This window comes from Physeter macrocephalus, unplaced genomic scaffold (assembly GCF_002837175.3).
Source record: "Physeter macrocephalus isolate SW-GA unplaced genomic scaffold, ASM283717v5 random_1768, whole genome shotgun sequence".
In the NCBI taxonomy this organism is placed as follows: domain Eukaryota; kingdom Metazoa; phylum Chordata; class Mammalia; order Artiodactyla; family Physeteridae; genus Physeter; species Physeter macrocephalus.
Window position 1 is genome coordinate 1,595 of NW_021147024.1, and position 23,406 is coordinate 25,000.

The window sequence follows — 23,406 nt, forward strand, 5'->3', positions numbered from 1 at the left end:
GGCATGTGGGATCTTCCCGGACCGGGGCACGAACCCTTGTCCCCTGCATCGGCAGGCGGACTCTCAACCACTGCGCCACCAGGGAAGCCCACCTTCACATTTTTTAAAAAACTCTTTTCAGCCTAGAATTCCATACCCAGCCAAATTATCAATCAAATACGAGGATAAAATGAAGATGTTTTCAGGCATAAACAGTCTTTTTAAAATGCATCCTTTCTGGGCTTCCCTGGTGGCGCAGTGGTTGAGAGTCTGCCTGCTGATGCAGGGAACACGGGTTCGTGCCCCGGTCCGGGAAGATCCCACATGCCACGGAGCGGCTGGGCCCGTGAGCCGTGGCCGCTGAGCCTGCGCGTACGGAGCCTGTGCTCAGCAACGGGAGAGGCCACGACAGTGAGAGGCCCGCGTACCGCAAAAAAAAAAAAAAAAAAAAAAAAAAAGCATCCTTTCTCAGAATCTATTAGAGGTGGTATTCCACCAAAACAAGAGAGTAATCCAAGAAAGAGAAAGATGTGAGTTGCAGAGGATAAAAGCATTAATACAGGAGAGAACTGAAGGGCATCTCTAAAGGATGCTAGTAAAGAGAGATAGCAGGATGACAGTATGCATCAAATGTGACTCAAAACAAATGTTTTGAAGGCCATTATCCCCCCTAGATAGATATGCTGAGTGCCATCATCCCCCAGATTCCTTCTGGTTGCCTCACATTTGTAATCTGGGTCATGACGTTCCTCTCATGGACCCGCCCACTGACTTTCCCAGAAGGAGCCTCTTATAAACTGTCAGGGAAACTGAAACTAGACTGTGACCCAGAGCTTCTGGGACTCTTCACCACACACTGGCAGTATTGCCCTATCCTTCCCTAGCTAGGTGTGTACTTGCTACTAGTCAATTTTTGTATTAATCATCTTTCACATTCATATATATATATATATACACACACACACACACACACATATTTATTGTATGTATGTACATATATGTATATGTAAATATATGTATCACATATACATGTACTTATATACATTTTTATATATTTACATACATATTTATTGAATAATAATAACATGAGTGATTGAAGAAAAAAAAAATAAGAGAATACCCATTGGAAGATAGCTACTGTATCATCACAGAGCATAGGATGAACTAACCAACACGCAGGTCAGTGTAGTAAACACAGCTGATTATCACTTGTATGCGGAAGGCTGAGCATGATCCTTGTAGGGGGTGTTGGTGGATGCCTCCCCAGCAAGTCACTGTGGCCCGGACAGGCCAGTGAACAAGACACTGGGTGAACCAAGAAAAAGAATGAAGATGAGGACCATTATGACTACTTCAACGATTACAATTTATTAAGTGTATTTTCTGAGTTGCCACTCTGCTAGCATAAGGATTCTCTTATTTAATTCACACAGTAACCCTCCTAGATCAGTATTATCACTTGTACTTTACCAGGGTTTAGAGAACATGAATAATCTGTCTGCCAGGCCATGCCCTTGACCACCACAATGACCAAGGAAGAAGAGACCATATGTCAAAAAATTAAAAAGTACTGAAAATCAACAACCTGATGGATCTTAAACTCATCCTTTACTGAAAGAAAAAAAAAAATCATACTCTTTTGCATCAACAGGTATCCAAGAACTTTTCCAAACAATGTTCTCTCTCTCTCTCTCACACACACACACACACACACACACACACACACACACACACAAACACACACAAATGAGGGGGCTGCAGGGAAGGGCCAGAAAAGGAGAGGGGAAACACACACACACACACACACACACACACACACACAAACACACACAAATGAGGGGGCTGCAGGGAAGGGCCAGAAAAGGAGAGGGGAAAGTGAGAGAAAATGGGAAGGAAGTTAGTTACCCAGGTGAAAAAGCAATGCAAAGAAGAGAGTGGCCATGGCCAAAATCAACTAAGTAAATAAACACACCTGCATCCCCTGGGGCCTCCTGGACTGCCCGCTGGCTTAAGGCGGGGCTAAGCACAGGGCTTTTTATAAGTCCCGGCAGACCTGGGCTTCAGATCCCACCTCTGCTACTTATCAGCACAGTTGGAGACAACTCTCAGGAAAAGAGACAACACAGGTTTGTCTGATGAAATGAATGGCCATCCACAAGTGCTGTGAGCCTCAGTTTCCACATCTGCAAAGCGGGACAGTAAAACCTGCCTCTGAGGTTGTGGGAAGGGTCCATCTCAGGGCCAGGCAGCCAGGGAGGGCTGGGCACCGGGCTGACAGTGACGGCTGTGCTCACACCCTCGGCCATTGTCCCCCGACCCCACTGGTCCGCGGTGCCCATCTCCCCACCCTCCTCCCCACCCCAATTGCGACATCCTTGAGGGCAGGGTTCTGCCTCTGCTATTCTGTCTTGTTTGTGCCCCTGTCTCCGGCCCAGCCCAGCCCACACTGACGCCCAGGTCAGCTGAGGAAATGGTCCGGTTCCCAGGGATGGGGACACACTGAGGATGCACCTGGTCACAGCGGGAGACCCCGTAGCGCAGCTTGTTGACGAAGTGCTCGCAGTTGTCGCTGGTCAGCTTGTAGAGAACTTCCTGGCCCACCAGCTCCTCCGCCTGCTGGACAATTTTGTTGGCAGGCAACGGCGGGTACTTGCCATCGTGCTTATTGTTGACCCGGTACAGGTCTCTCCCGGCCACGTCGCACAGCCGATCCTTCTTCACTATGGCCTTGTCAGTCAGCGCAGACATGACACTGGCCACACCAGCTCCCGCGATTTCACCTATGGATTCAGGATGAGAAACAGCGGGATTGGTCCTGAGCCAGCCCACAGGGGCTCAGGGCAGCCCCAAGCCTGGCATCCACCACATCCACAAGGGGATGAGCAGATATGAAAGGGCCACAGCTGTGTGGCTATGAATAAGGCGCTTATGGTCTCTAGGCCTTGGTTTCCTTATCTGAAATGAGGAGGAGTAAAGTTCCATGATTTGTTGTGATTATTTTTAACCTAGAGAAGATGGCCTCGTACACCCTCTTGAGTGTGCAAATATGGGCCCTGAGCACACCCACCTCCTTGGAGGAATAGAGTGTCAACTTTCTGTGCTCCTAAAAATGCTACACTTCCTTGACACATCCAAAGCTGATTACTGCAGAAAAGGTAGATGGATTTGCAGAAGTGGATCCCATCCTTCTTAGAGCAAAGGGACCAAAACCCCACAGCTGCTCCCAGAGGTGTAACACCAGGGAGGTCCACGGGGAGGGGCTGGAAGAGGCAACAAATTTCCAGAAATGAAACTGCCTTGAAGCGAGGGATTTTGGCTCAGTGGAAGGACCAGGAGAGTTGGGAGGGAAAGCTGATGCCAGCACAGAGATTGGGCATACCTCCTGAGGCAGCCAGCCTACGCCGTGTGGGGAGGGGCAAGCTTTGGGTATGATGGCTGAAGAGGTGGGCTTGCACGATGGAGGCGGACCCCGGGGAACTTCACAGAGGAGGCTCACTGTCCCTCAAAGAGTCTCTGTGGCCCTGCCGCGATCGGGAACCCCCAGGGCTCTTCTCAGCAGGGGAAGCATCCTATTACACTGGGCAGGACCCACCTTCCACTGTAACACCATGTGACAGCAACAAGCAATGGCAAGAGGGTCTGATCAGAGCCCAGGTCCTGTTCTGCTAGGCTTTCCAAAGAGGACTAAACCCCTCTGCCCTGAGTATAATCCTGAGATTTTAGAAAATCAGAAGAATTCAGACCTGCTACTAATAGTCACACCCTGGGTGCCACCCTGGTGAGTGAGTGCCCAGGCTGACAGTCAGAAGCTCTGGCTTCTGGCTCCATCACTGAATGGTCTTGACATGTCACTTAACTTTGCTGAGCCAACACTGGGAATCCACAAATACCAGTTAAGATGGATTCACAAACACACATCAATATAGGAATTTAAAGTTTCTTTTAAAAGAATTATTTTACTTTTTAAAGTTAGTCTATTAAAGAAAATACCAATTAAATAATTGGAGAGAGGGCACAAGGATATGGCAAGCAATCAGTGACTAAATTTTGGGAAACCTCAGACTTGACAGTATAGCAGCATGTGTAAGGGCAGGGAATAGAGAGTCAGATAGCCAGGGACTGAGTCCCACCTCCACGACTTTCCTGCTATGTGACCCTGGACAAGTGGCTTAATTTCTCTGAGTCCCCAGTTCCTTGTAGAATAGGGTCAGTAAGTTCTACCTGTGCCTACAGTACTGGACGGGGAGCTGCAAGGATTAAAGAAACTGACTTAGGTAAGGTGCCTCCACCAGTGCCTGGCACAGGGTCAGTGCCCAGCAAGTGTCCGCTCTCATTAGTATCGGGTTGTTCTCTAAGCTTCCTTCCAACTCCAATTGCCACCGTTTTCTCAGTAGCAGGAGGTCAATCCTCCTTGCCTCACCTATTCCACGGGGTTCCTGTGAAGCTCGAGTGAGAAGATGCAGATAGAAGCATATTTCCCTTTAAGGAGCATCACTCACCCAATGAAGGGTGTCACACCTATCCACCCAGATCCCCTGTCGTGCCGTTCCCTGCTTCCTGTCCAGCAGTTACACCCACTCAGTGCAGTCAAGCAATACGGAGGCCCTACTACGTGCCGGGCCCTGTCCAAGGTGCCGAACACAGACATGAACTAGACAGCGCACCTGCCCTCAACTAGTTTACACTCTAGTGAAAGGACACAGACAAGGAAAAAAGAGAAAAAAAATAACACACTTTCAGGTACTGAAAATGCTATGGAGAAGATTAAGGGAAGTCACATAGGAGAGGATGACCAGGGGAGGCTGCTCTCACTCGGGGTGGGGAGGGCCACGCCCAGAAACAGGCATTTGAATTGAGACTTGGACGATGAAGAGGAGGCAGCTGTGCTGAGAGCCAGGAAAGAGCAACACGAGCAGAAGAAGGCAGAGCCAAGGCAAGGACCTCGGGGAGGAAGGCACGTGGCGTGCTTGAGGCTGCGAGGAGGCCAATGTGGCTGAAGTCTAGAGACCCAGGAGGAGAGAGAGGAAGCTTCAAGAAGGTCAGAGAGGCAGGCAGAGGCCAGACCACGCCAGGCTCACAAGCCACAGCCCAGATCTGAAACTTATTCTACGTGTGATGGAAAAGCCAGTCGAAACTAAAAGAAGGCGAGTGACATAATCAGATTGACACTTTGGAATGATCACACTGGCTGCCCAGTGAAGGAAGGGCTGACCATAAGCGGACAAGAGGCAGAGAGACCAACCAGAAGCTTCAGTAGCATCAGGTGAGAGAGGATGGTAGCTTACCCCAGGGCGCAGCAGTGGACGTGCTGAGAAGTGATCAGATCGGGGGGTCTGTTTTGGAGATAAAGCCAATAGGATTTCCTGATGGATTAGACGTGGGGTGAAAAGGATCAAGGATGATGCCTAGACTTTTGGTCTAAGCAACCGGATGGTATTGTCCCACTGGAGCCCTCCATGTGGGGTGTGTCAAGTTCAACATGCCAATTAGATACCCAAGTGAAGATGCCAAGTTGTCAAGAGGTTACACACATCTGAAGCTGAGCAGGGTTAAAGTCAAGTTAAGGTAATGGTCTAAGGGAGACATCGACAAATACAAGGTGTTAGAAGCCAGGGGACCGGATGAGGGAGGAGTAAGGATTAGGGGTATGGGAGAGGAGGAGCCCCCTAGACACAGGAGGCCAAGAAGGAAGGGCCCAGTGGGAAAGGAAGAAAGGCAGCACCCGGTGAAGAGCATAGAGAGGCCACTCGTGTTAAATGCTGCAGAGAAGCCAAGTAAGCCGTGACCAGGATATTGATTGTATTGATGTAGCCTTGATAAGAGCTGCTCCAGGAGGGGAGTAAATACTCCCTGGTGGAGGGAACAGAAGAGAGGATGGGAAGTGAGGAACCAGCAGGGGCCATGGCAGCCAAGAGAGCTGCTCCATGGGAAGTTAGCTAGAGAGGATGTGAGGTCGAAGGGGTGTGTGTTTGTTTTATCAGTGGGAGATATTCCAGTGGTTTCTAGGCCAACAGGAATAATACAGAATTATTATTAATTTGAGGGCACAGTGCTTGTGAAAGTAAGAGAAGGGGGTCCAGGGCCCACACCTAAAGGCTGGCTTTTCAAATAAGGGCAGGGGCACATTTGCACTGTAACAGAAGAAAAGGCAGATTATGTGGTTCGAGATGTTGGTGGTTTGGTTGATCAGGGGTGGGGATGGTGACATCTTTCTGATTTCTCTATAAATACAGGCTGAGGTCATTCATTTTGCTACCATTCTTGGTCAGCAAAAGACACATCCAAGAACGTCCACAGCAGCTGCACACAGAGCAGCCCACTAATGGAAGCATCCAATGCCCATCAGTAGAAGAACAGATAACAAACTGGGCGATGTCCATATAACCGAGGACACGCAGCGGTGGAAAAGTAAGAACAACACAGATGACCTCACAGGCCCAGGGAAAGAGCGGAACACAAAAGAGCACAGGCAGTGTGATTCCTCTGCTCTGAAGTTCTACAACAAGCACAGCTAACCTACAGCAGGAGAACCTAGAAGAGTGGTTGCCTCTAGGGAGGGAGACAGCATATTGAAGAGGCACGGGGGGGTCTTTTCGGGGAGTGGAAATGTTCTAGATCTTGATCCGGTCATTGTCACATGGATGGATACATTTTTTTAAATTCATTGACTATACACTTGACAATATTGTGCCCTTTACTGTATTTCGGTTATACCTCAGTTTAAGTAAAAAGTTTGAGAAAACGGGTAGGGAATTCTCCCAATAATCCTGCACATTAAGGATTCTTAACGTCAGTTTACAAATGAGGAAACCAAGGCCGGAGAGTGAAAATGGATTCACAGCCAAGTCTGCTGTCCAAACACCTGTGCTCTTCCCAGGAGATTTGCACTTCAGGATCAAATGTGTTTTACACGAAGTCATAATACATAAAATACATGAAAAGCAGAACTGCCCCCTTGGAAGCCCACCTCAGTCTCTCTGCATGGCCCTGGTGTTCCAAGGTGCAGAGTCTGAAAACCACTGCCCCACACCGAGCTGTCTTCTTGTAGCACCCAGGAACCAACCGCCAGTTGGGGGCAAAAGAAGAATGTTGGGGTCCCCCGTGAACCACAGCTCCCCCGTCTCCCCCTGCTCCCAGCCCCAGCACTGTGGAGCCCTGGGCACCCTTACTTGGGGGGGCCAGGTGGATCACATATCCATCGCCAACGTAGATGGCCCAGTGTCTGTACAAAGGGCGGAAAATCTCGATCAGGTCTCCAGGCTGGGGCTCTGGCTGCAAAACCAAGAAGAGGGCTGTTTCAGGTGATACGAGAGCTTGGAACCAGGGGCAGGGCTCAGCTAGGAGGGTGCAGCTCCGCGGCCTCCAGCTAACAGCTCTCCAGGGTGTCCTCCTGAGCCCTGCCCGGCCAGTCCAATAGCAGTCCAACTTCACAAGCCTGTGTCCCAGACCTGCAGGGACCACGGGCCTGCCCACCTGTCATTACAACCTGCAAAGTGCATGCCTAAAGGCTTTCTTCATTAGCTGGCGTTTCTGCCTTATTGTTCCTCTTTCTAGGAGTATTATTTATTGAACTCTTACTCAGAGCCAAGCACTCTGCTAAGTGTTTTACAGGCGTAGCTCAACAAATTCACACAACCCTCCTATGAGGTGGGCACTGCTGTGAACCCCATGTTATGAATGAGGAAATCAAGGCTCAAAATGCAAAGGAATGTTCTCAAAGCCACACAGCTCCTGAGGGACGTGGCCAGGACTCAACACTAGGCTGCCTGATTCCCAGGCCCAGGGTCTTGGCCACCACACTGACCGTCAGGCAACACCACAGGTTATTTGATTAGAGCTGTGCATCTGGAGACCCTTCCAGGGCGGTCAAATTGGGGGGTGTCACACAGACACTCCGCGACCTGGCCCAGAGCCTGGCAGAGAACTGGTGTCAACCTCTGGCAGTAATGTCCCCCTGGCTGCTCATCCCAAGGATAAGAGGGTGTATGTGTGTGTGTCCGTGTGTGTGCGTGTTGGGGTGTGTGTGTGTGTGTGTGTGTGTGTGTGTGTGTGTGTGTATGACAAGCAAAGGAAAACTCTCCTCACACCAGTACTTCTTTTTTTTTTTTTTTTTTTTTTTGTGGTATGCGGGCCTCCCTCTGTTGTGGCCTCTCCCGTTGCGGAGCACAGGCTCCGGACGCGCAGGCTCAGCGGCCATGGCTCGCGGGCCCAGCCGCTCCGCGGCATGTGGGATCTTCCCGGACCGGGGCGCGAACCCGCGTCCCCCGCATCGGCAGGCGGACGCGCAACCACTGCGCCACCAGGGAAGCCCCATCACACCAGTACTTCTGACACTGGATGTGTGGGTTTTCCACACTAAGCGATTCAATCCTCGGTGCACACTGACTGGGCACCCACAGTTTACCTCAGTTCTGACACTAACGGCCCGGGGTTAGCACAGACCCACAGGCTTAGTCCCAGAAGACTGAGGGCCCCCCACACACTTTAGACGCCAACCGCAAGTTGCAGGTTGTTAGCTGTGCTCTGAACAACCGGCTGTAAATTGGGGGTTCCCACAGCCCCCTCCTTGTGTTCAGTACTTTGCCGGAACAGCTCACAGAACTCAGGAAAACAGTTTACTTGCTAGATGACCAGCTACTAGAAAATATACAACACAGGAATAGCCAGAAATGCAGAGGATAAGCTGTGGTAGGAGGGGCACAGAGCTTCCATTACCCCTCTGGGGACCAGCACTCTCCAGCACCCCCGTGCTTTCACCAGCAGCCTAGGTTAGGGGTTTTATGGAGGCTTCATTATGTAGGCACGATGGATCAAATCATTGGCCCTTGGTAATTAATGCAACCTCCAGCCCTCTGATCACCTGGTCGGTTGAAAGGGGCTTATTATGAACGACGAAAGACATTCCTCTCACCTCTACTGCTCAGGAAATTACTCAGGTTTTAGGAGCTCTGTGGCAGGAACCCGCGGCCAAGACTAAATATCCATTTCTCATTATATCACAGTGAAAGTGCGTGGGAGTGAGGGTGTGCACGTGTGTGCAGGGGAAGGTGGGAAGGATGCTGAAATGCTCCTCAGAACCCCGCCCTGTTAGGGGAGCACAGCAGCCCAGAGCCTGAGAAAACCTGGGGAGGTTCAAGAACACTTGCATTCAACCTATTGTGGTCCCAATGGCAGACACTGGGCTAAGTACTGCGGGTGGGGACACTCCGACCTGGACCAGGATCAGGGCTGATGAGCTTCTGTGATCCAAACCAGCCTTAAATCTCTTTAGAACACCTGGAGACAGAGCCCATCGGTGGTCGTTCCAGCCCTCTGCCCTTTCCCACTCACCTGCTTGCTCTTAGGGGACAGACCCATAGGGGTTTGCCCACATCCCACCGCCGAACTCTGTGGGCCTGACTGAGAGAGTCCATCAAAGATGAGGGGGGAGCATGGACTCCCCCTTGTATGGCCTCCCCTGGGATAAAAATGATGGGCAGTGGAAGAGCCAATCACAACTCTATAATGGCTAGGAAGCAGGGTCAATGACAGTTCATTTCTACTTATAGAAACAATAAAACTGCAAACAAACATCCCACGTGGTAGGAAAAAAATCTTTTCACAGGAATTTTACAGGTAAATCATATTGTCTTATTGCAGCGATTCTAATTTATCTTCCCAGAAGGCGCCAGACCTTACTGGGAAGCTTTCAGAACACTGGACAATGGTCACAATTGATGAAACCCATTTGTTTTCCAGAATAAAAGAAAACGTATATATTAATTGTTTGGTGAGAGTTATGGGGTCTTCAAGGATCCCCAAAGGGCAATTTAACTGGACATTTCCATGAATAAGCCAGGACATAAAAGCAAGGCAGAGACCCAGCCCTCAGGGAGGCTACTGATTAGAAAAGGAGACAGTTGGGACATCAGTAATATGACGTCAAGTAATAAGCAGCCAGTAGGTACACAGACCCAAGGAGCTCAGGGGCTCACTGCATTCCAGACAGATATCAATGAAAGATATTGATATACAGAGAAAGATGCTTGCAAAAATAAATAAATAAATATATAAATATATATATATATATATATATATACACACACACACACACACACACACACACACACACACACAGTGACAAAAATATCTACAAAGAAACTCAGACTTTATAACACTAAATACTGATGCTAAGTGAAAGAAGCCATACCAATAATCTACATACTGTGTGATTCCATTTACACGTCATTCCAGAATAGGCATCACCATAGGACAGAAAAGTAATCAGTGATTGTCAGGGGCTAGGAGTCAGGAGACGGGTTGACAAGAAAGGGGAATGAGGAAATTTCAGAGCAATTAAACTTTCTGTACTGTTCTGTATTTGATGGTGGTGAATGGTTCCTCAGTTGTCCATGTTTATCAGAACTCATCGAACTGAACACTAAAAGGGTAAATTAGACTGTAACTTTTTTAAACACTAATTTTTTTAATAAATAAAAAATTTTAACTTAAAAAAAATGGATATCCACAATTTGAAAGCAAAAAAGCTGTGATTTATTTTTAATACTCAGTCATATTGCCTGTCCCTTGTAAGGGCAAAAGGCACATACTTCCAAATATACACTAGCTTAAAACATGACACCACTCAAGGAAACTTTAAAAATGAAGTGAAAGGTGCTGGACTCACCCACAGAGCCCTGTGCACTAGTTAGAAGCAAGGACTCGATGTTCACATGACCATGTGGATAATCTTTTAGATACAGTGCTGAGTGAAAAAATAAGATTGAGCTCCGCAAAATACCACTTATACATATTAAAGATACCCACACACAAACCAATAATACATGTCTTACCAGAACCATACCCAAAAAAACAATTTTTAAAAACAACAACAAAAGAATCTAAAGAATACATATTAAATATATTAGGATGCTACCTAGCCATTGGGAAGATGGAGAGGGAGAGGAATGATGAGAAAAGGGAGCTTAAAAAAAAAAAAACAGAAGACAAGGGGTCTTGCAGGGACCAGTGAGGACAGGGTGCCATGAACAGGGATATAAATAATTCACACCCTTTCACTAAACTCTAAGTGGAGAAACAACTGCTTAATGATACACACAGCCAACTGAGCGGAATCAAAATTAAGAACTCAAGAAAGCATGTTATAAAATTAGAAATATGAGAACAAAAGTCCTTGGGCCAAATTTGTGCCTCTGCTTATTTTTGTATGCAGGCAAAGAATGATCTTTACATTTTTCAGTGGTTGGGGGAAAAGTCAAAAGAAGAAGAATATTTTGTGACACATGAAATTATATGAAATTCAAACTTCAGCATCTATAAAGTTTTATTGGCACAAAGCCACCCCCATCATTTACCTTGTAGCCGAGGCTGCTTTCTCTCTACAGCAGTAGAGTAGTTGCAACAGAGACCAGAGATAGTAAAATATTCACTCTCTGGCCCTTCGGTTTGGATCAACAGTGATCCCTCTCTCACTCAGCTTGATCCCCAGTCCCAGAAACCTAGTTGTACCCTGTTGTCGAGTGGTTCTTCCCCCAGGAACAAGGTGAGCCAGCAGGAAGCTAGAAACTCTCCAGAGCACAGTAACCAGGGCTCTCCCACACAACACAGCCAATGACAGTGGCAAAGCTGAGACTCTGCACCCACAGGATTTCAGAACAAAAAGTCTTTATCCTCTCCACAAAAGCACAGTTTACAAAGAGCTGTGTTACAGCCATTTTCCTTAGCAAGCAAATGGAGAACAATATCTGGCCTCTGCAATTCACACTGGAAAAACCACCTAAACAACCATTAATAAGGACCAACTAAATTAATTATGTTATATTTATATGTACAAACAGCCAAGAGAGAGACCAAGTTGGATTTACATAAGCAGACATAGAAATAATCAAAACAAGTAAGATGGAAAACATTATCCCATTTTTGTTTAAAAAAACATTGTTATACATTCACATGCAAAATGTATTATCACTATGTATGAGCTGAGGAAAATACACCAAACTTGTGTATTATATACAGTGGGGGTTGGGATTCAGAGACTTATATTTTGCTATATTATTAGTTTCTTACCAATGTGAATTATTTTTATAATAAAAACTTTCATTAAAAGAGTTTTAGATGGGAAAAATCCTTCATATTGATGAACTTGCAGTTTTTTAATTGAAAAAGGTGGATGTTATCTGTCAGCAAAACCTCTTGAAACCATCACCCATCTGGAGCCTGTAAATATTACCATGTTAATGATGCTTAAAAATCATTAACACTTAAATGTAACACATAAAAGCATAAAATAAAATTTAAAATAATATAGATGGATATGTTTCAGATCTTAGAATAGAGGAAGAAATTCTAAAGATAGAGTCCAAAGAACAAGGCATAAAGTAAAAGATTGAGAGTTTTTACAATTGAAAAATGTTACAGTTCTTATTAAAAGTTTCTATCATTGCCTGTTAAGTTCATACTCCCTTTTAAGAGAAAATGACCACCCACAATCCCGACTGCCCAGGCAGCCATATTTTATACCATGTGACCACTTCATCCTAGCCTCCATCAGCTGGACTAGAAAAAGGCACGGTTCCCAAGCAGGTCACCATCCTATGATCCTCCACGGTAAGTGGACCTGGGCCAACCAAATTTTCTCTATCTCTCTCTCAAAAATCTGAACCAAGTAATGAAAAAGAAAATAGCTTTTGGCAGAGGGTCTAAAATTGAAAAGTCATGACAAAGAGGAGGCAAGGGAGACCCCAATGAACCACAGGCCCAACCAAGGGTTGAAGTTCTCACACCCACTCTGACCAAGTAGAAGACCCCTGTTGACAGTGGGAGAGAAGGAAGCAGGCATATCAAGAACAGCTAGCTGAGTCACACCAGTGGTGGAGCACTAGAGGAGAGATGCACAAACTCCAGCTGCTGAGTGCCTGGAATCACCGTGATCCTGAACTGCCTCCCAGCCCCTGGGAGGCCCAGCCTTCATACAGCTCCTATACTTAGATTTTCAAGAGAATCCCCTTACTGCTCCACATGTGTCCTTAGAATAAACTTTTTTCACTTGAGCTAGCTTAAGTGGGCTGCTGGTTACTTATAACCAAAAGAGCCAGACCAGAACATTCTGTGCATTGAAAACACACCACAGACAAACTACCATGACCAACTGGAAGAAAATGACAGCTTTAATACATAAAGAGTTTTTATGAATCAATAAAAAATGTAAACACCAAAATAGAAAAAAATGGAGAAAGGGTATAATAAATAATTTTAAAAGGAGAAATACGTATTACCACTAATACAAGAAAATGCATTCTATCTCACTAGTAATCAAATTAAATTAAAAACTGGTTTGGGGGAAGATTATAATACTAAATATAGGAAAAGATGCAGGTAAACAGGCACCCTCAGTCACTGCTGTTAGGAGTATAAATAAATACAACTTTTCTGAAGGTCAGTTTGGCAATCTGTATCACTAACCTTAAAAATATTCATATCCTTTGACCCAATTTCTATTTATAGACCAGATCTTAAGGAAATAATCTGAAATGTCTACAAAAGATGTCACAAAGTCACATCTAATGGCAAAAAATTAGATACCTAAGTATCCTACATAAAGAGATTAGTTAAATATTGCCATAATTATATACTAATATACAGTTATGTTTTAAAAGTTATATTTTAAAAGAATACTTAAGGACAAGAAATGTCCATAATATAATGGTAAGTAGAAAAGCTTTACAATCAACGATAACTCAATTTTTTTTAAGTAAAAATAAAAAACGCTTTACACAAAACGGTATTTTTTTTAAACTTGGTTCAAAAAAGATAACCAATGCATTTTTTTTGAAAACTGTGGAAATACACCAAAATGTAAACAGTGTTTATTACTAGGTGGTGAAACTTGGGGCATTAATTTTCTTTTTAATTCTGTTCTGGTTTTCCACATGTGTAAATACATATATATTTGTTTCAGAATCAGAAAACAATGTAAGGCTTGACAAACATCAGTGTGTTCAATCTGGGGTAATCCGTACAATTACTATTATGAAATAAAATAAATACACACAACAAAAAACTAGAAAGATGCATAACAACATCCTAACAGAGATTCCCGCCAGGGGCTGGTTATTGTGATTATCTTGCTTCCTTCTATTTTTATGCATTTTCCAGCTTTTCTGCAACGAGCAGAAAAGTTTATAACATGCTTTGCAACACTGTTATGAAAATTTCTCAAACATTAGTTTGAATTTCCAAATGTTCAAAATTGAAAGCATTTTTCAGTAAACATCTGTATACCCCACCACCTACATCTACTGTTATGCTACTGAATTTGCTTTATCACAAATATGTCCACCTACTCCACACAAATTACAGGAGGGGAGGTTGCTGGCATGCATGCAGTCACCCTGCCCTTTACAAACGCCCTCCCCCGCCCCAGGGAAACGGTGTAACTGGTCAACGACACTCCTTGAGAATCCCTTCACTTTGGGGATACCCACCTCTGCCTGAGAGGGTCAAGGAACTCTTTCATTTGCTCATTCATTCTACAGATGTTCACAGAGCCGGGCACCTGGGCCACGCCTATGAACAAAAGCCGAGATACTTGACTTCAGACTTTAGGACACGGGGAGGGGGAAGGGTAAGCTGGGACGAAGTGAGAGAGTGGCATGGACATACATAAACTACCAAATGTAAAATAGATAGCTAGTGGGAAGCAGCCGCATAGCACAGGGAGATCAGCTCGGTGCTTTGAAATCCTTCACTCTTAACCCTCACACTCTCCTGCAATCAGAGGACGCAGTGGGGAGGAAGTGGCCAGAAAGGGGAGATATGGAGACGGGGCAGACAGGAGCAAAAGCACAGCGGTGCGGGCGTCTCAGGGTGCTCTTGCGGTTGGGTCAGAAGCGGGATCCCTGGGGTGGAACCCAGGCCTGGCAGTTTTGCAAGCTTCCAGGTGATTCTGCTGTGCAGCCCAGAGAACCACAGGAGAGATGGGTTAGGCAGAGAGGGGCAGTCATACCTCACTTTGCAGGTGGGGAAACTGACGCTAAGGGAATGAGGTCACTTATCCAGGGTCAGCCCGAAAGTAGCAAAGCAGGAACTTGAACCACAGCCTGGTCCCCACCACAAGGAGAATCTGCCAGTCTTCTGGCAGATTTCACCATCTGCCCATGCGTGTTAATCCACATTCACTCCTGCAACTCTGATCCAGTGTGAGACCCTCAGCTGTGGGCACTGGACAGGACCAGATGGAAAAGTAAGGGCACTTCCAGAAGAATTTTCAACCCAAGGGTTGAAGCAAAACAAAAAGAATGTTCTTCTTTATTTTTTTTAAATTTTACTTTGAATGGGATACCTATATTTTTAGTTAATTTTACATATTTATTTTTTAAAATATTTATGTATGTATTTATTTTGGCTGCGCCAGGACCTAGTTGCAGCACATGGGATCTTCGTTGTGGCAATGCAGACTCTTTAGTTTCAGCATGTGGACTCTTAGTTGTGGCATGCATGTGGGATCTAGCTCCCTGACCAGGGATCAAACCCCAACCCCTGCACTGGGAGCGTGGAGTTCCTACCCACTGGACCACGAGGGAAGTCCCTAGAGTGTTTTGCTTTCATTCAAGGCCACTAAGGAAGCATTCCAATCCGCCTACACTCAGCTCCATTTAGCTTCCTCATCAGAAGTTTGCAATTTTTTTATTTTAATGAAATATTTCAGGCATTCAAAAAATACAGAAAGTAGGCTAATGAGCATTACTGCTCTGCATTTAAATTAGGATGCATTTGGTTTTCAGAAACTGCATACTGATTACAGCCGTGGGGCTCCGAAGCCAGACAGCCTGGGTTCAAATTCTGGCTCTGCTACTTACTAGCTGGATAGCCTTGGGCACGTTACCCAACTTCTCCCAGCCTCAGTTTCCTCAGCTCTAAAATGAGGATAATTACAGCACCTGATTCATGAGGTTGTCCTGAGGATCAAATAAATTAGTACCTATAAAACACTCAGCAAATACTACCTGGCACATAGGTAAATGGCAGTTTTTGCTGTCACTGTTCTTGGGGGTGCTTTTATTATTTTGGATTTGGAAAGGTCAGAGGCAGCTCCAGGAGTAGCTGGAGACACTTATGGAGGTTGTGAAACCAAGCCTGAGAGCAAGTTCTCCTGGTTTCCAAATCACATGCTCTGGTGAATGGGGAAATCCTTCATCTCAACCACTTCATTTCTGATACTCTGGGGAAAACGTCTACAAGCATGTAATTCAAAAACCTGAAGTCCAGAGAGGGTGCTGAAAAGGGACTTTTCCAGCAGAGAGTTGGGAGTTTTGATGCCAAGGCTTTAAAAAGAAAAGAAACCCCCGAGGAGCCCACCATCAATCCTGTCTATCTGAGGCGGCGTTGTCAGAAGCAGGGCCCAGGCCACCTGCAAGTGAGGCCCCTCTGCTCTATTGCTGTGTGACCTTCAAGAAACATTTAACCTCTCTGAGCTTCTCTGGTAAAACAGCGCCATTAAGATCCATCCAGCAGAGCTTGGGTGAAGAATAAGTGAGATAATGGGGGTGAAAAGCTACAAAACCCCTTAACGCTTATTAGAGGGTTGAGACCCTGTGCCCCGGGCTGGGTGGGTCCGGGGAACTCGAGGTGGGGCGCAGAGTCCCCAGCCTCGGGCCCAGTGAGAAGGTAGAGGAGGGGTTGGGCTGACACATCACCTCTTCCCTAGCCAGCCTCCGGGAGAGGGACAGTGGCAGCTCCAGTGGGTACCAGGTCCAGCCACAGCAACCCAAAGGTCATGTGTATCCTGGAGAAAGGAGGCAAAACTCATTCGCCCTCCCAGGCTCTTGACCTCCAAGCCTCAGACCTGTTCTACATGTTGAACCTCACCCCACGGGAACCAGGACTCCCCCTGAACTCATGTGGGAACCACCACCACTGTCACCATGCACTCCTTGGGGTTTTCACAAGTTACCTGGAATCCTTCCAGCAGCCCATTTTACTGACCAGGAAACAGCTCAGATGTAGGAAGTAACCGGCCCAAGAGAACTCCCTGAGAAGCAATGCCAGGATTACACTGCAGGTCTTCCTGAATCCAAAGGCCAAGTTCTTTTCACCGCACCCAGCAATTCACACGAAGCTACTGACATCTGATCAGCATCCCCATGGTGAGCTTTGCCTCCACATCACTGTGCTCTAGTCCTGAAACGCCCCTGCCTGTTCACTGGCAAATTCCTACTCATCCCTCACGTCTCCACCTCCTCAGTGCCTCCGCCAGACTCCAGGGCAGAGAGTGTTTATCAGCCGCAGCCCTGTTTATCCGATGACTATAATTGTTGGGTTAAGCCTCTGGGAAGGAATGATCGGTTTCCCTGCCCAGCTCTCCAGCTGGACTGAGCAACCAGCCAGGCACATACAACATTCTCAGCAGAGGTTTGTGGGCAAGAGGGACACACTGCTTCCTCCTCAAGCCCCTCCCAGCCTCTGGCCCCGCCCCCTCCCTTTTGCACCTTAACTAGCCCCACAGATATCTGTCAGATCATCAGGCAAACCTAGAGGGTCATAAAGAAGTCAATAAGCAAGTCTAGAGTCAGAGACCAGGGCAGGCCCATCGATTTCTGCATATCTGGAGCCTCAGATGCCCTTTGGAGCTTCATGTCCCCAGCTGCCAAAGCTCAACAAGCCACAGGTTTAAGGGCAGGGTGGGTGGAGAAGGGAAGGCAAAGCTCCTGGCCCACGAATTCTAAGTAAATTTAGAACACAGAGGGGAGGGAAATGGTCAGCGCTGGCCCTGACCAGGAGGACTCAGGGCTGGACTAAAGGGCTTGGAGAAACGTGGGCCCATATGGTAGACACACAGCCTCTCCGTCCCAGGGAGGTCCAGGCAGCTGCTTTAACAACAACTAACATTTGTCAAGCGCTAAGAGCCAGGCAGTGGCACACCCAGAGTGGGAAAGTGAGAGCCGAATCCTCTGGGTGCAGACAAATAGGGGAGAGTTGTCCATAGAGAATTTTAAAACCATGATAAGACACACCAAAAATCTGTCTGCTGTTTATTATCACCATGTGCCAACACTTTAAAACAATATCAGTGATATTGGTCTAAGTCTAACTCGTGCAATTCCTGTTGAGAGTTAATAATATAGGGACTTCCCTGGTGGCACAGTGGTTAAGAATCTGCTTGCCAATGCAGGGGACACGGGTTCGAGCCCTGGTCCAGGAAGATCCCACATGCCACGGAGCAACCAAGCCCGTGCACCACAACTACTGAGACTGCGCTCTAGAGCCTCCGAGCCACAACTACTGAAGTCCACGTGCCACAACTACTGCATCCACGTGCCACAACTACTGAAGCCCACACGCCTAGAGCCTGTGCTCTGCAACAAGAGAAGCCACCGCAGTGAGAAGCCCGCGCACTGCAGTGAAGAGTAGCCCCCACTCAACACAATTAGAGAAAGCCGCACGCAGCAACAAAGACCCAACACAGCCATAAATAAATAAGTAAATAAATTTATTTTTAAAGTAATAATAATAATATATATGTGAGCTTTAAATTAGCACACTGTCATTTCTTATTCTTTCAGTCTTCTACGTGGAAGTTTAATCAGGAACACCCAGCTATACAGTCAACCCCCAACATACACAGACTCAGCTACATGTGTCTGTTCCAACAGTAAGTTCTGAATGGCTCAGAGTGGTTCAAGTTCACTTTCAGCACAGTTTGGGCCACCAACCCCTGTGGTCCTACATTTTCCTGTGTTTAAACAGAAGACAAGAGTCTGTTCTCCCAGCCCCAGAAGAAAAGTGTTTGAAAGAGAAGTGTTTGAAAGTCTGGATCAATTTCACCAAGAACTAGACTCTCATTCTAAAGCAATGGATTAAATAAATGTCAAAGTTCACCATCATTCAGCCATTTTCTCTGATTTTTGCCAAGGAAGAAAAACTGGGGAGACTTTTGCCAAATAAGATAAAAACTTACAATGAATTTTCTGGTGAATATGTTTCAGTGAAAATGTTTTAAATGTGGATATATTTAAAAGCCACTAGAATGAAGACTTCCCTGCTGGTCCAGGGTTAAGACTCCACGCTCCCAATGCAGGGGGCCCGGGTTAGACCCCTGGTCAGGGAACTAGATCCCGCATACCGCAACTAAGAGCCCGCATGTGGCAACTAAGACCCAGCATAGCCAAATAAATAAATAAATGTTTAAAAAAATAATAATAAAAAATCAAAATAAAAAAATTAAAGCCACTAGAATGGATAAACAACAAATGTCCCACTGTATAGCACAGGGAACTATATTCAATCTCCTGTGATAAACTATAATGGAAAAGAATATGAAAAAGAACATTTATATGTGTATAACTGAATCACTGTGCCGTACAGCAGAAATTCACACATTGTAGTCAACTATACTCCAATAAAATAAATTTTAAAAATAAAAATAAAAAATCAGGAATCCCTGGTGGTCCAGTGATTGGGACTCCACACTCACACTGCCGAGGACCCAGTCCAATCCCTCCCTGGTCTGGGAACTAAGATCCCATAAGCCATGTGGTGCGGCCAAAAAAAAAAAAGAGAGAGAGATCTAGAGATCAGGAAAAATAAATAAAAATAAAAAATAGAAACCACTAGAATTAAATTTTTTAAGACATAGGCAGCGTTGCAATTTCTCCAATTTATTATGAAATGGGATTTTTATGAATTTCTGACAAACTTATCCTAATGTTTAAGGTTTTTCCAATTTGTATATCTGTTGTTTCATATGAGAGAAGCTTTTGAAATTAAAATTAATAAAAAGTGTCTTCTCGACATATACACACTATTATACATAAAATAGATAACTAATAAGGACCTACTGTATAGCACAGGGAACTCTACTCAGTACTCTGTAATGACCTATATGGGAAAAGAATCTAAACAGTGGATATATGTATATGTATAACTGATTCACTTTGCTGTACAGCAGAAAGTAACACAACATTGTGAATCAACTATACTTCAATTTAAAAAATTTTTAATAAATAAATTTAAAAAGTGTTCTTCAACTGTGAATAAAGATAAATGGACAAATGTAGCTCTACTGAGTGTTGAACATGAATATGCAAAGAAGATCAATTTTGTCAAAGTCAAGGACAACTTTTCAGAAATTAAAGTTCCAAAACAGAAACTGTAATGGCATTATTATTCACTACTGTGACCAACCTATATGGTAAGAATACGTTTTCTTCAAAAATACACGAATGCAATTAAAAGCTATTAACCCATTACTTCTATCTTTCTATTTTTCTCTATAACACCTACTTTATTTTTCAGTTTTTACATTTTCACTGGCATGATTTCATATACAAAGCTCAACAGAAGAAACTTGACTGTGTTTCCTTTCTGGCCATTATTACTATTCATTTCATGATTATTACTGAAAATAATGTTGCTAGATAAAGGAGAGGATGTTTTCAAATGACCACTCCAGACATCAAATATTCCAGGTACACCCTAATACCAGGCACTGTGCTAAGCCCTTTACATGGATTAAATCATAATCATAATAACAACATAATCATAATCATAATCACAACAATGAATTACAGTTGGGCACATAACGTGTGTGTGAAGCGCTGTTCTGAGCACTTCATAGGTATTAAGTCATATAATCCTCACTCTGGGGAACAGAGTTGATCCGAAACTTGGTCAAAGTGCCACAGCTAGGTGCTCAGCAGGACACAATCCCGGGGGGAGGCTACCTCAAAAGCCGGGCTCAGAACCTCTCTGGAGTAGGTCCAGCTAGGCTGAAAGGAAGCATTTGCTAAGCCCCTTTATGATTTCTGAACCATAGGAAAAGTGAGAGTTGGGAACTTGCTGGCAGGGCTGGTCATGAGGTCCATCAGCAGCTGAGGCCAGAGAAGCACCTGTTGTCAGACCCAGGCGCGGGGGCAGCAGGTGCAGCCCCAGACGCTCAGCCCCAGGAGCCCATCCAGGTGTTCTGGTCTGACTCGGGAAGGCAGCACAGGACCTTGGTGGGGCAAATCTCTCCTTGCTGCCTCCCGTTTCCGTTTCCTGGGGGCCTGTTTCAGGCAGGGCGGCCTCCCAACCCGCCCACGCAAGTACTCACACTGAGCCAGCTCCAACGGATACCCACCGACGCGCATCTCGCACCTGATGCCCACCGGCCAGTGGGGCATCCACATCTGGAGGCCACACCCTCAAGGACCCTCTCTCTGAAGTGATGACTCAGACCCACCGAAACACGGCCCCCACTCCCAGCCCACTCGCCCCCCGCAACTTACCACGGTCGCGCGCATCTTCTTCGGTAATGGAGGCCCTCAATTTCACGCTGGAGTTGGCTTTATCAGCTGCGTAAACGCCTGAGGCAGCGGGGGAGCAGAGATTCATTGTCAGTAGCAGGAAACAGAGTCCCCAAGACCCCAGAGGACTGTGGCTTCTGGCGGGGGAGACCGTGCCCGGTTGATCTCTAACCTCTCCGAGAACAATGGGCTCCTCCCTGCGAATTCCTCGCCGGCCCCCTCCCTGCCCCTGCACTTGGCCGTGAACGGATGAATCCCTTGCAGGGGGCAGGGAGGTACACCTGATACCGGAGAGCCGGCGGCGCAGCGGCGGGGAGCGCGAGCCGTGTCACCTACCAGGGCGCGCTGCGCCCCCAGAGAGTCAGCGGGGCCGCCCTCGCGCCCGGCCCTCCCTCCCCGGCCGCTGCCCTCAGCTGCTCCCTAACTTGTTTAACTCCCACCTCACCCAAGCTCTCCATCCCCCACACAGCCTGGAACACCTAAGAGTCCCCCCAAGCGTCTCACCCTTCCTCAAGTTCCGGGAAGTACCGCTCCACGCACCTCGAGGACTCAGAATGCAGTGCGGCCTCCACTGCAAAGGGAACGGCTAAATGGCCGCAGAGTCCAGACCAGCGTGAGGTCACCTGGCCCCTCCCCGTGAGACTGACTAATTACAGCCTCGCAGAGCTCCCTGCCCCGGCGACAGTGACAGCCTGCTCCCGCATCTGGGGCAGACAGACCAGGACGCTCCCCGCTCACCCCGAAGCCTCTCAGCACACCCTCCCCTGCGCGGAGGCGCCTCCAGAACCCAGAGCAGGGCCACCGCCTCCTCACCTCGGCTACGGCTACGCACGCCCTGCGGCCCGCTCAACTTAAAGATCTTGTATACACATCACACTGGACTGTCATCAATCTGCTTATTTCCTCCACTCCAGTGGGCTTATACTGTAGTTTAAAACTACAATAGGCCCCCGTTATCCGCGGTTTCTTTTTCTGCAGTCCGCTGGGTAACAAACAGGGAGACAAAACCGTGGATAAGCCGGTACTATCTTAAGGGTTGCGTACTTCCTGCGGTTTCAGGCATCTGCTGGGGGCCTTGGAACGTATCCCCCCAGGAAAAGGGGGGACTACTGTATATTAAGCTTTAAAGCCATTTAAAGGCAAGGGCATACCAGAGAGAAAGTACTTTTAACTATTGGGTCTTAAGCCATTAGATATCCCCAAAACCTGGCACCCACCTGGTACACAGTAGGTATTTCATGAATGAATGAATGGATCAATGAATCAATGAGTGAAGGAGTGACCAAAGACAGACCCTTCCTGTGCACTGGTCTGTGACTCCTCAAGGGTAGAAGCAGCTCCTGTTCATCTCTATTTTCCTGTCCCCTCCCGCCGGCACTGAGCTTGGAATCAGGACGCGTGGGCCAAATCCTGTCCCTGGCTACCTACAGGGTCCAGGGCACCCTTCCCTCTCTCAGCCTGTTTGTTCATCTGCCAGTGGAGTGGTGATGATATTGTACAATATATAAGATAATATAAAAAAATACATTCCCCAAAGGGAAAGCAACAGATGAAATGAGGCTTATGAAGTGGGAGCCCGATGTCTGGCACGGGGCAAGTTCTCACTCGGGACCCGTTGGCTGTTGTTAACAGGAAGAAGGATCAACAAATTGTTATGTGTATTGAGCAAGAGACTACCTGTAAGGCAGTCAAACCCAGGATGGAAAGGTTTGGTTTTGAGGAAACCACACTGATTCTGCCTCTTCTTACCCTCTGCTTTCAGCATTGCCCAGATGTCACTTCCTTTACTTTCTTATCCTTCCTTCCTTCCTTCCCTCCTTCCTCCCTCCCTTCCTTTTTTTTTTCCCTGTTGCTCTGCCAGGAAAAACAAAATAAAAAGAACACTGAGGGGCGGGGATGTCAAGGAAGTGATTTTGACCTTGTTAAATGGCCTGTTGCAGGCTCTCATTCCACTATGCTTGTTAAATGGCCAGTCTGGGGAACTGAAAACTGCAGTGGACATTCGTTTTTCTCCAGCAGTCTTTCATCTGGTGACTCCATGTGGTTCTGGTGGAGCCGCCAATCACAGTACCCCCATTACCCTGAGTAGGGACACATGTGACCTACATATGGCTGGTTATCATGCCCCAGCCCTCAGGTTAGGCAG

At 46.6% G+C, this 23,406-nt stretch overlaps 1 protein-coding gene across 4 annotated transcripts in view; it reads right to left on the reverse strand.

The window, feature by feature from the left end:
- LOC102988839 (phospholipase A and acyltransferase 3) overlaps positions 1 to 21,894 on the reverse strand; it is a 23,469-nt gene extending 1,575 nt beyond the window's left edge. The window contains exons 1-5 of one of the 4 annotated variants that reach the window (XM_007118851.4): positions 21,801 to 21,894; positions 21,243 to 21,320; positions 7,149 to 7,251; positions 2,491 to 2,759; positions 1,149 to 1,284 (exon numbers count right to left, since the gene is read on the reverse strand). In XM_007118851.4, coding sequence (XP_007118913.1) covers positions 1,149 to 1,284; positions 2,491 to 2,759; positions 7,149 to 7,251; positions 21,243 to 21,257 — 523 coding nt within the window. In that variant the 5' untranslated portion in view covers positions 21,258 to 21,320; positions 21,801 to 21,894. Of the gene's footprint in view, positions 1 to 1,099; positions 1,285 to 2,490; positions 2,760 to 7,148; positions 7,252 to 21,242; positions 21,321 to 21,764 lie in introns of all 4 variants that reach the window. The other 3 variants (XM_007118852.4, XM_007118850.4, XM_007118854.4) reach the window with 3 other exon arrangements.
- Positions 21,895 to 23,406: the final 1,512 nt, after the last annotated feature.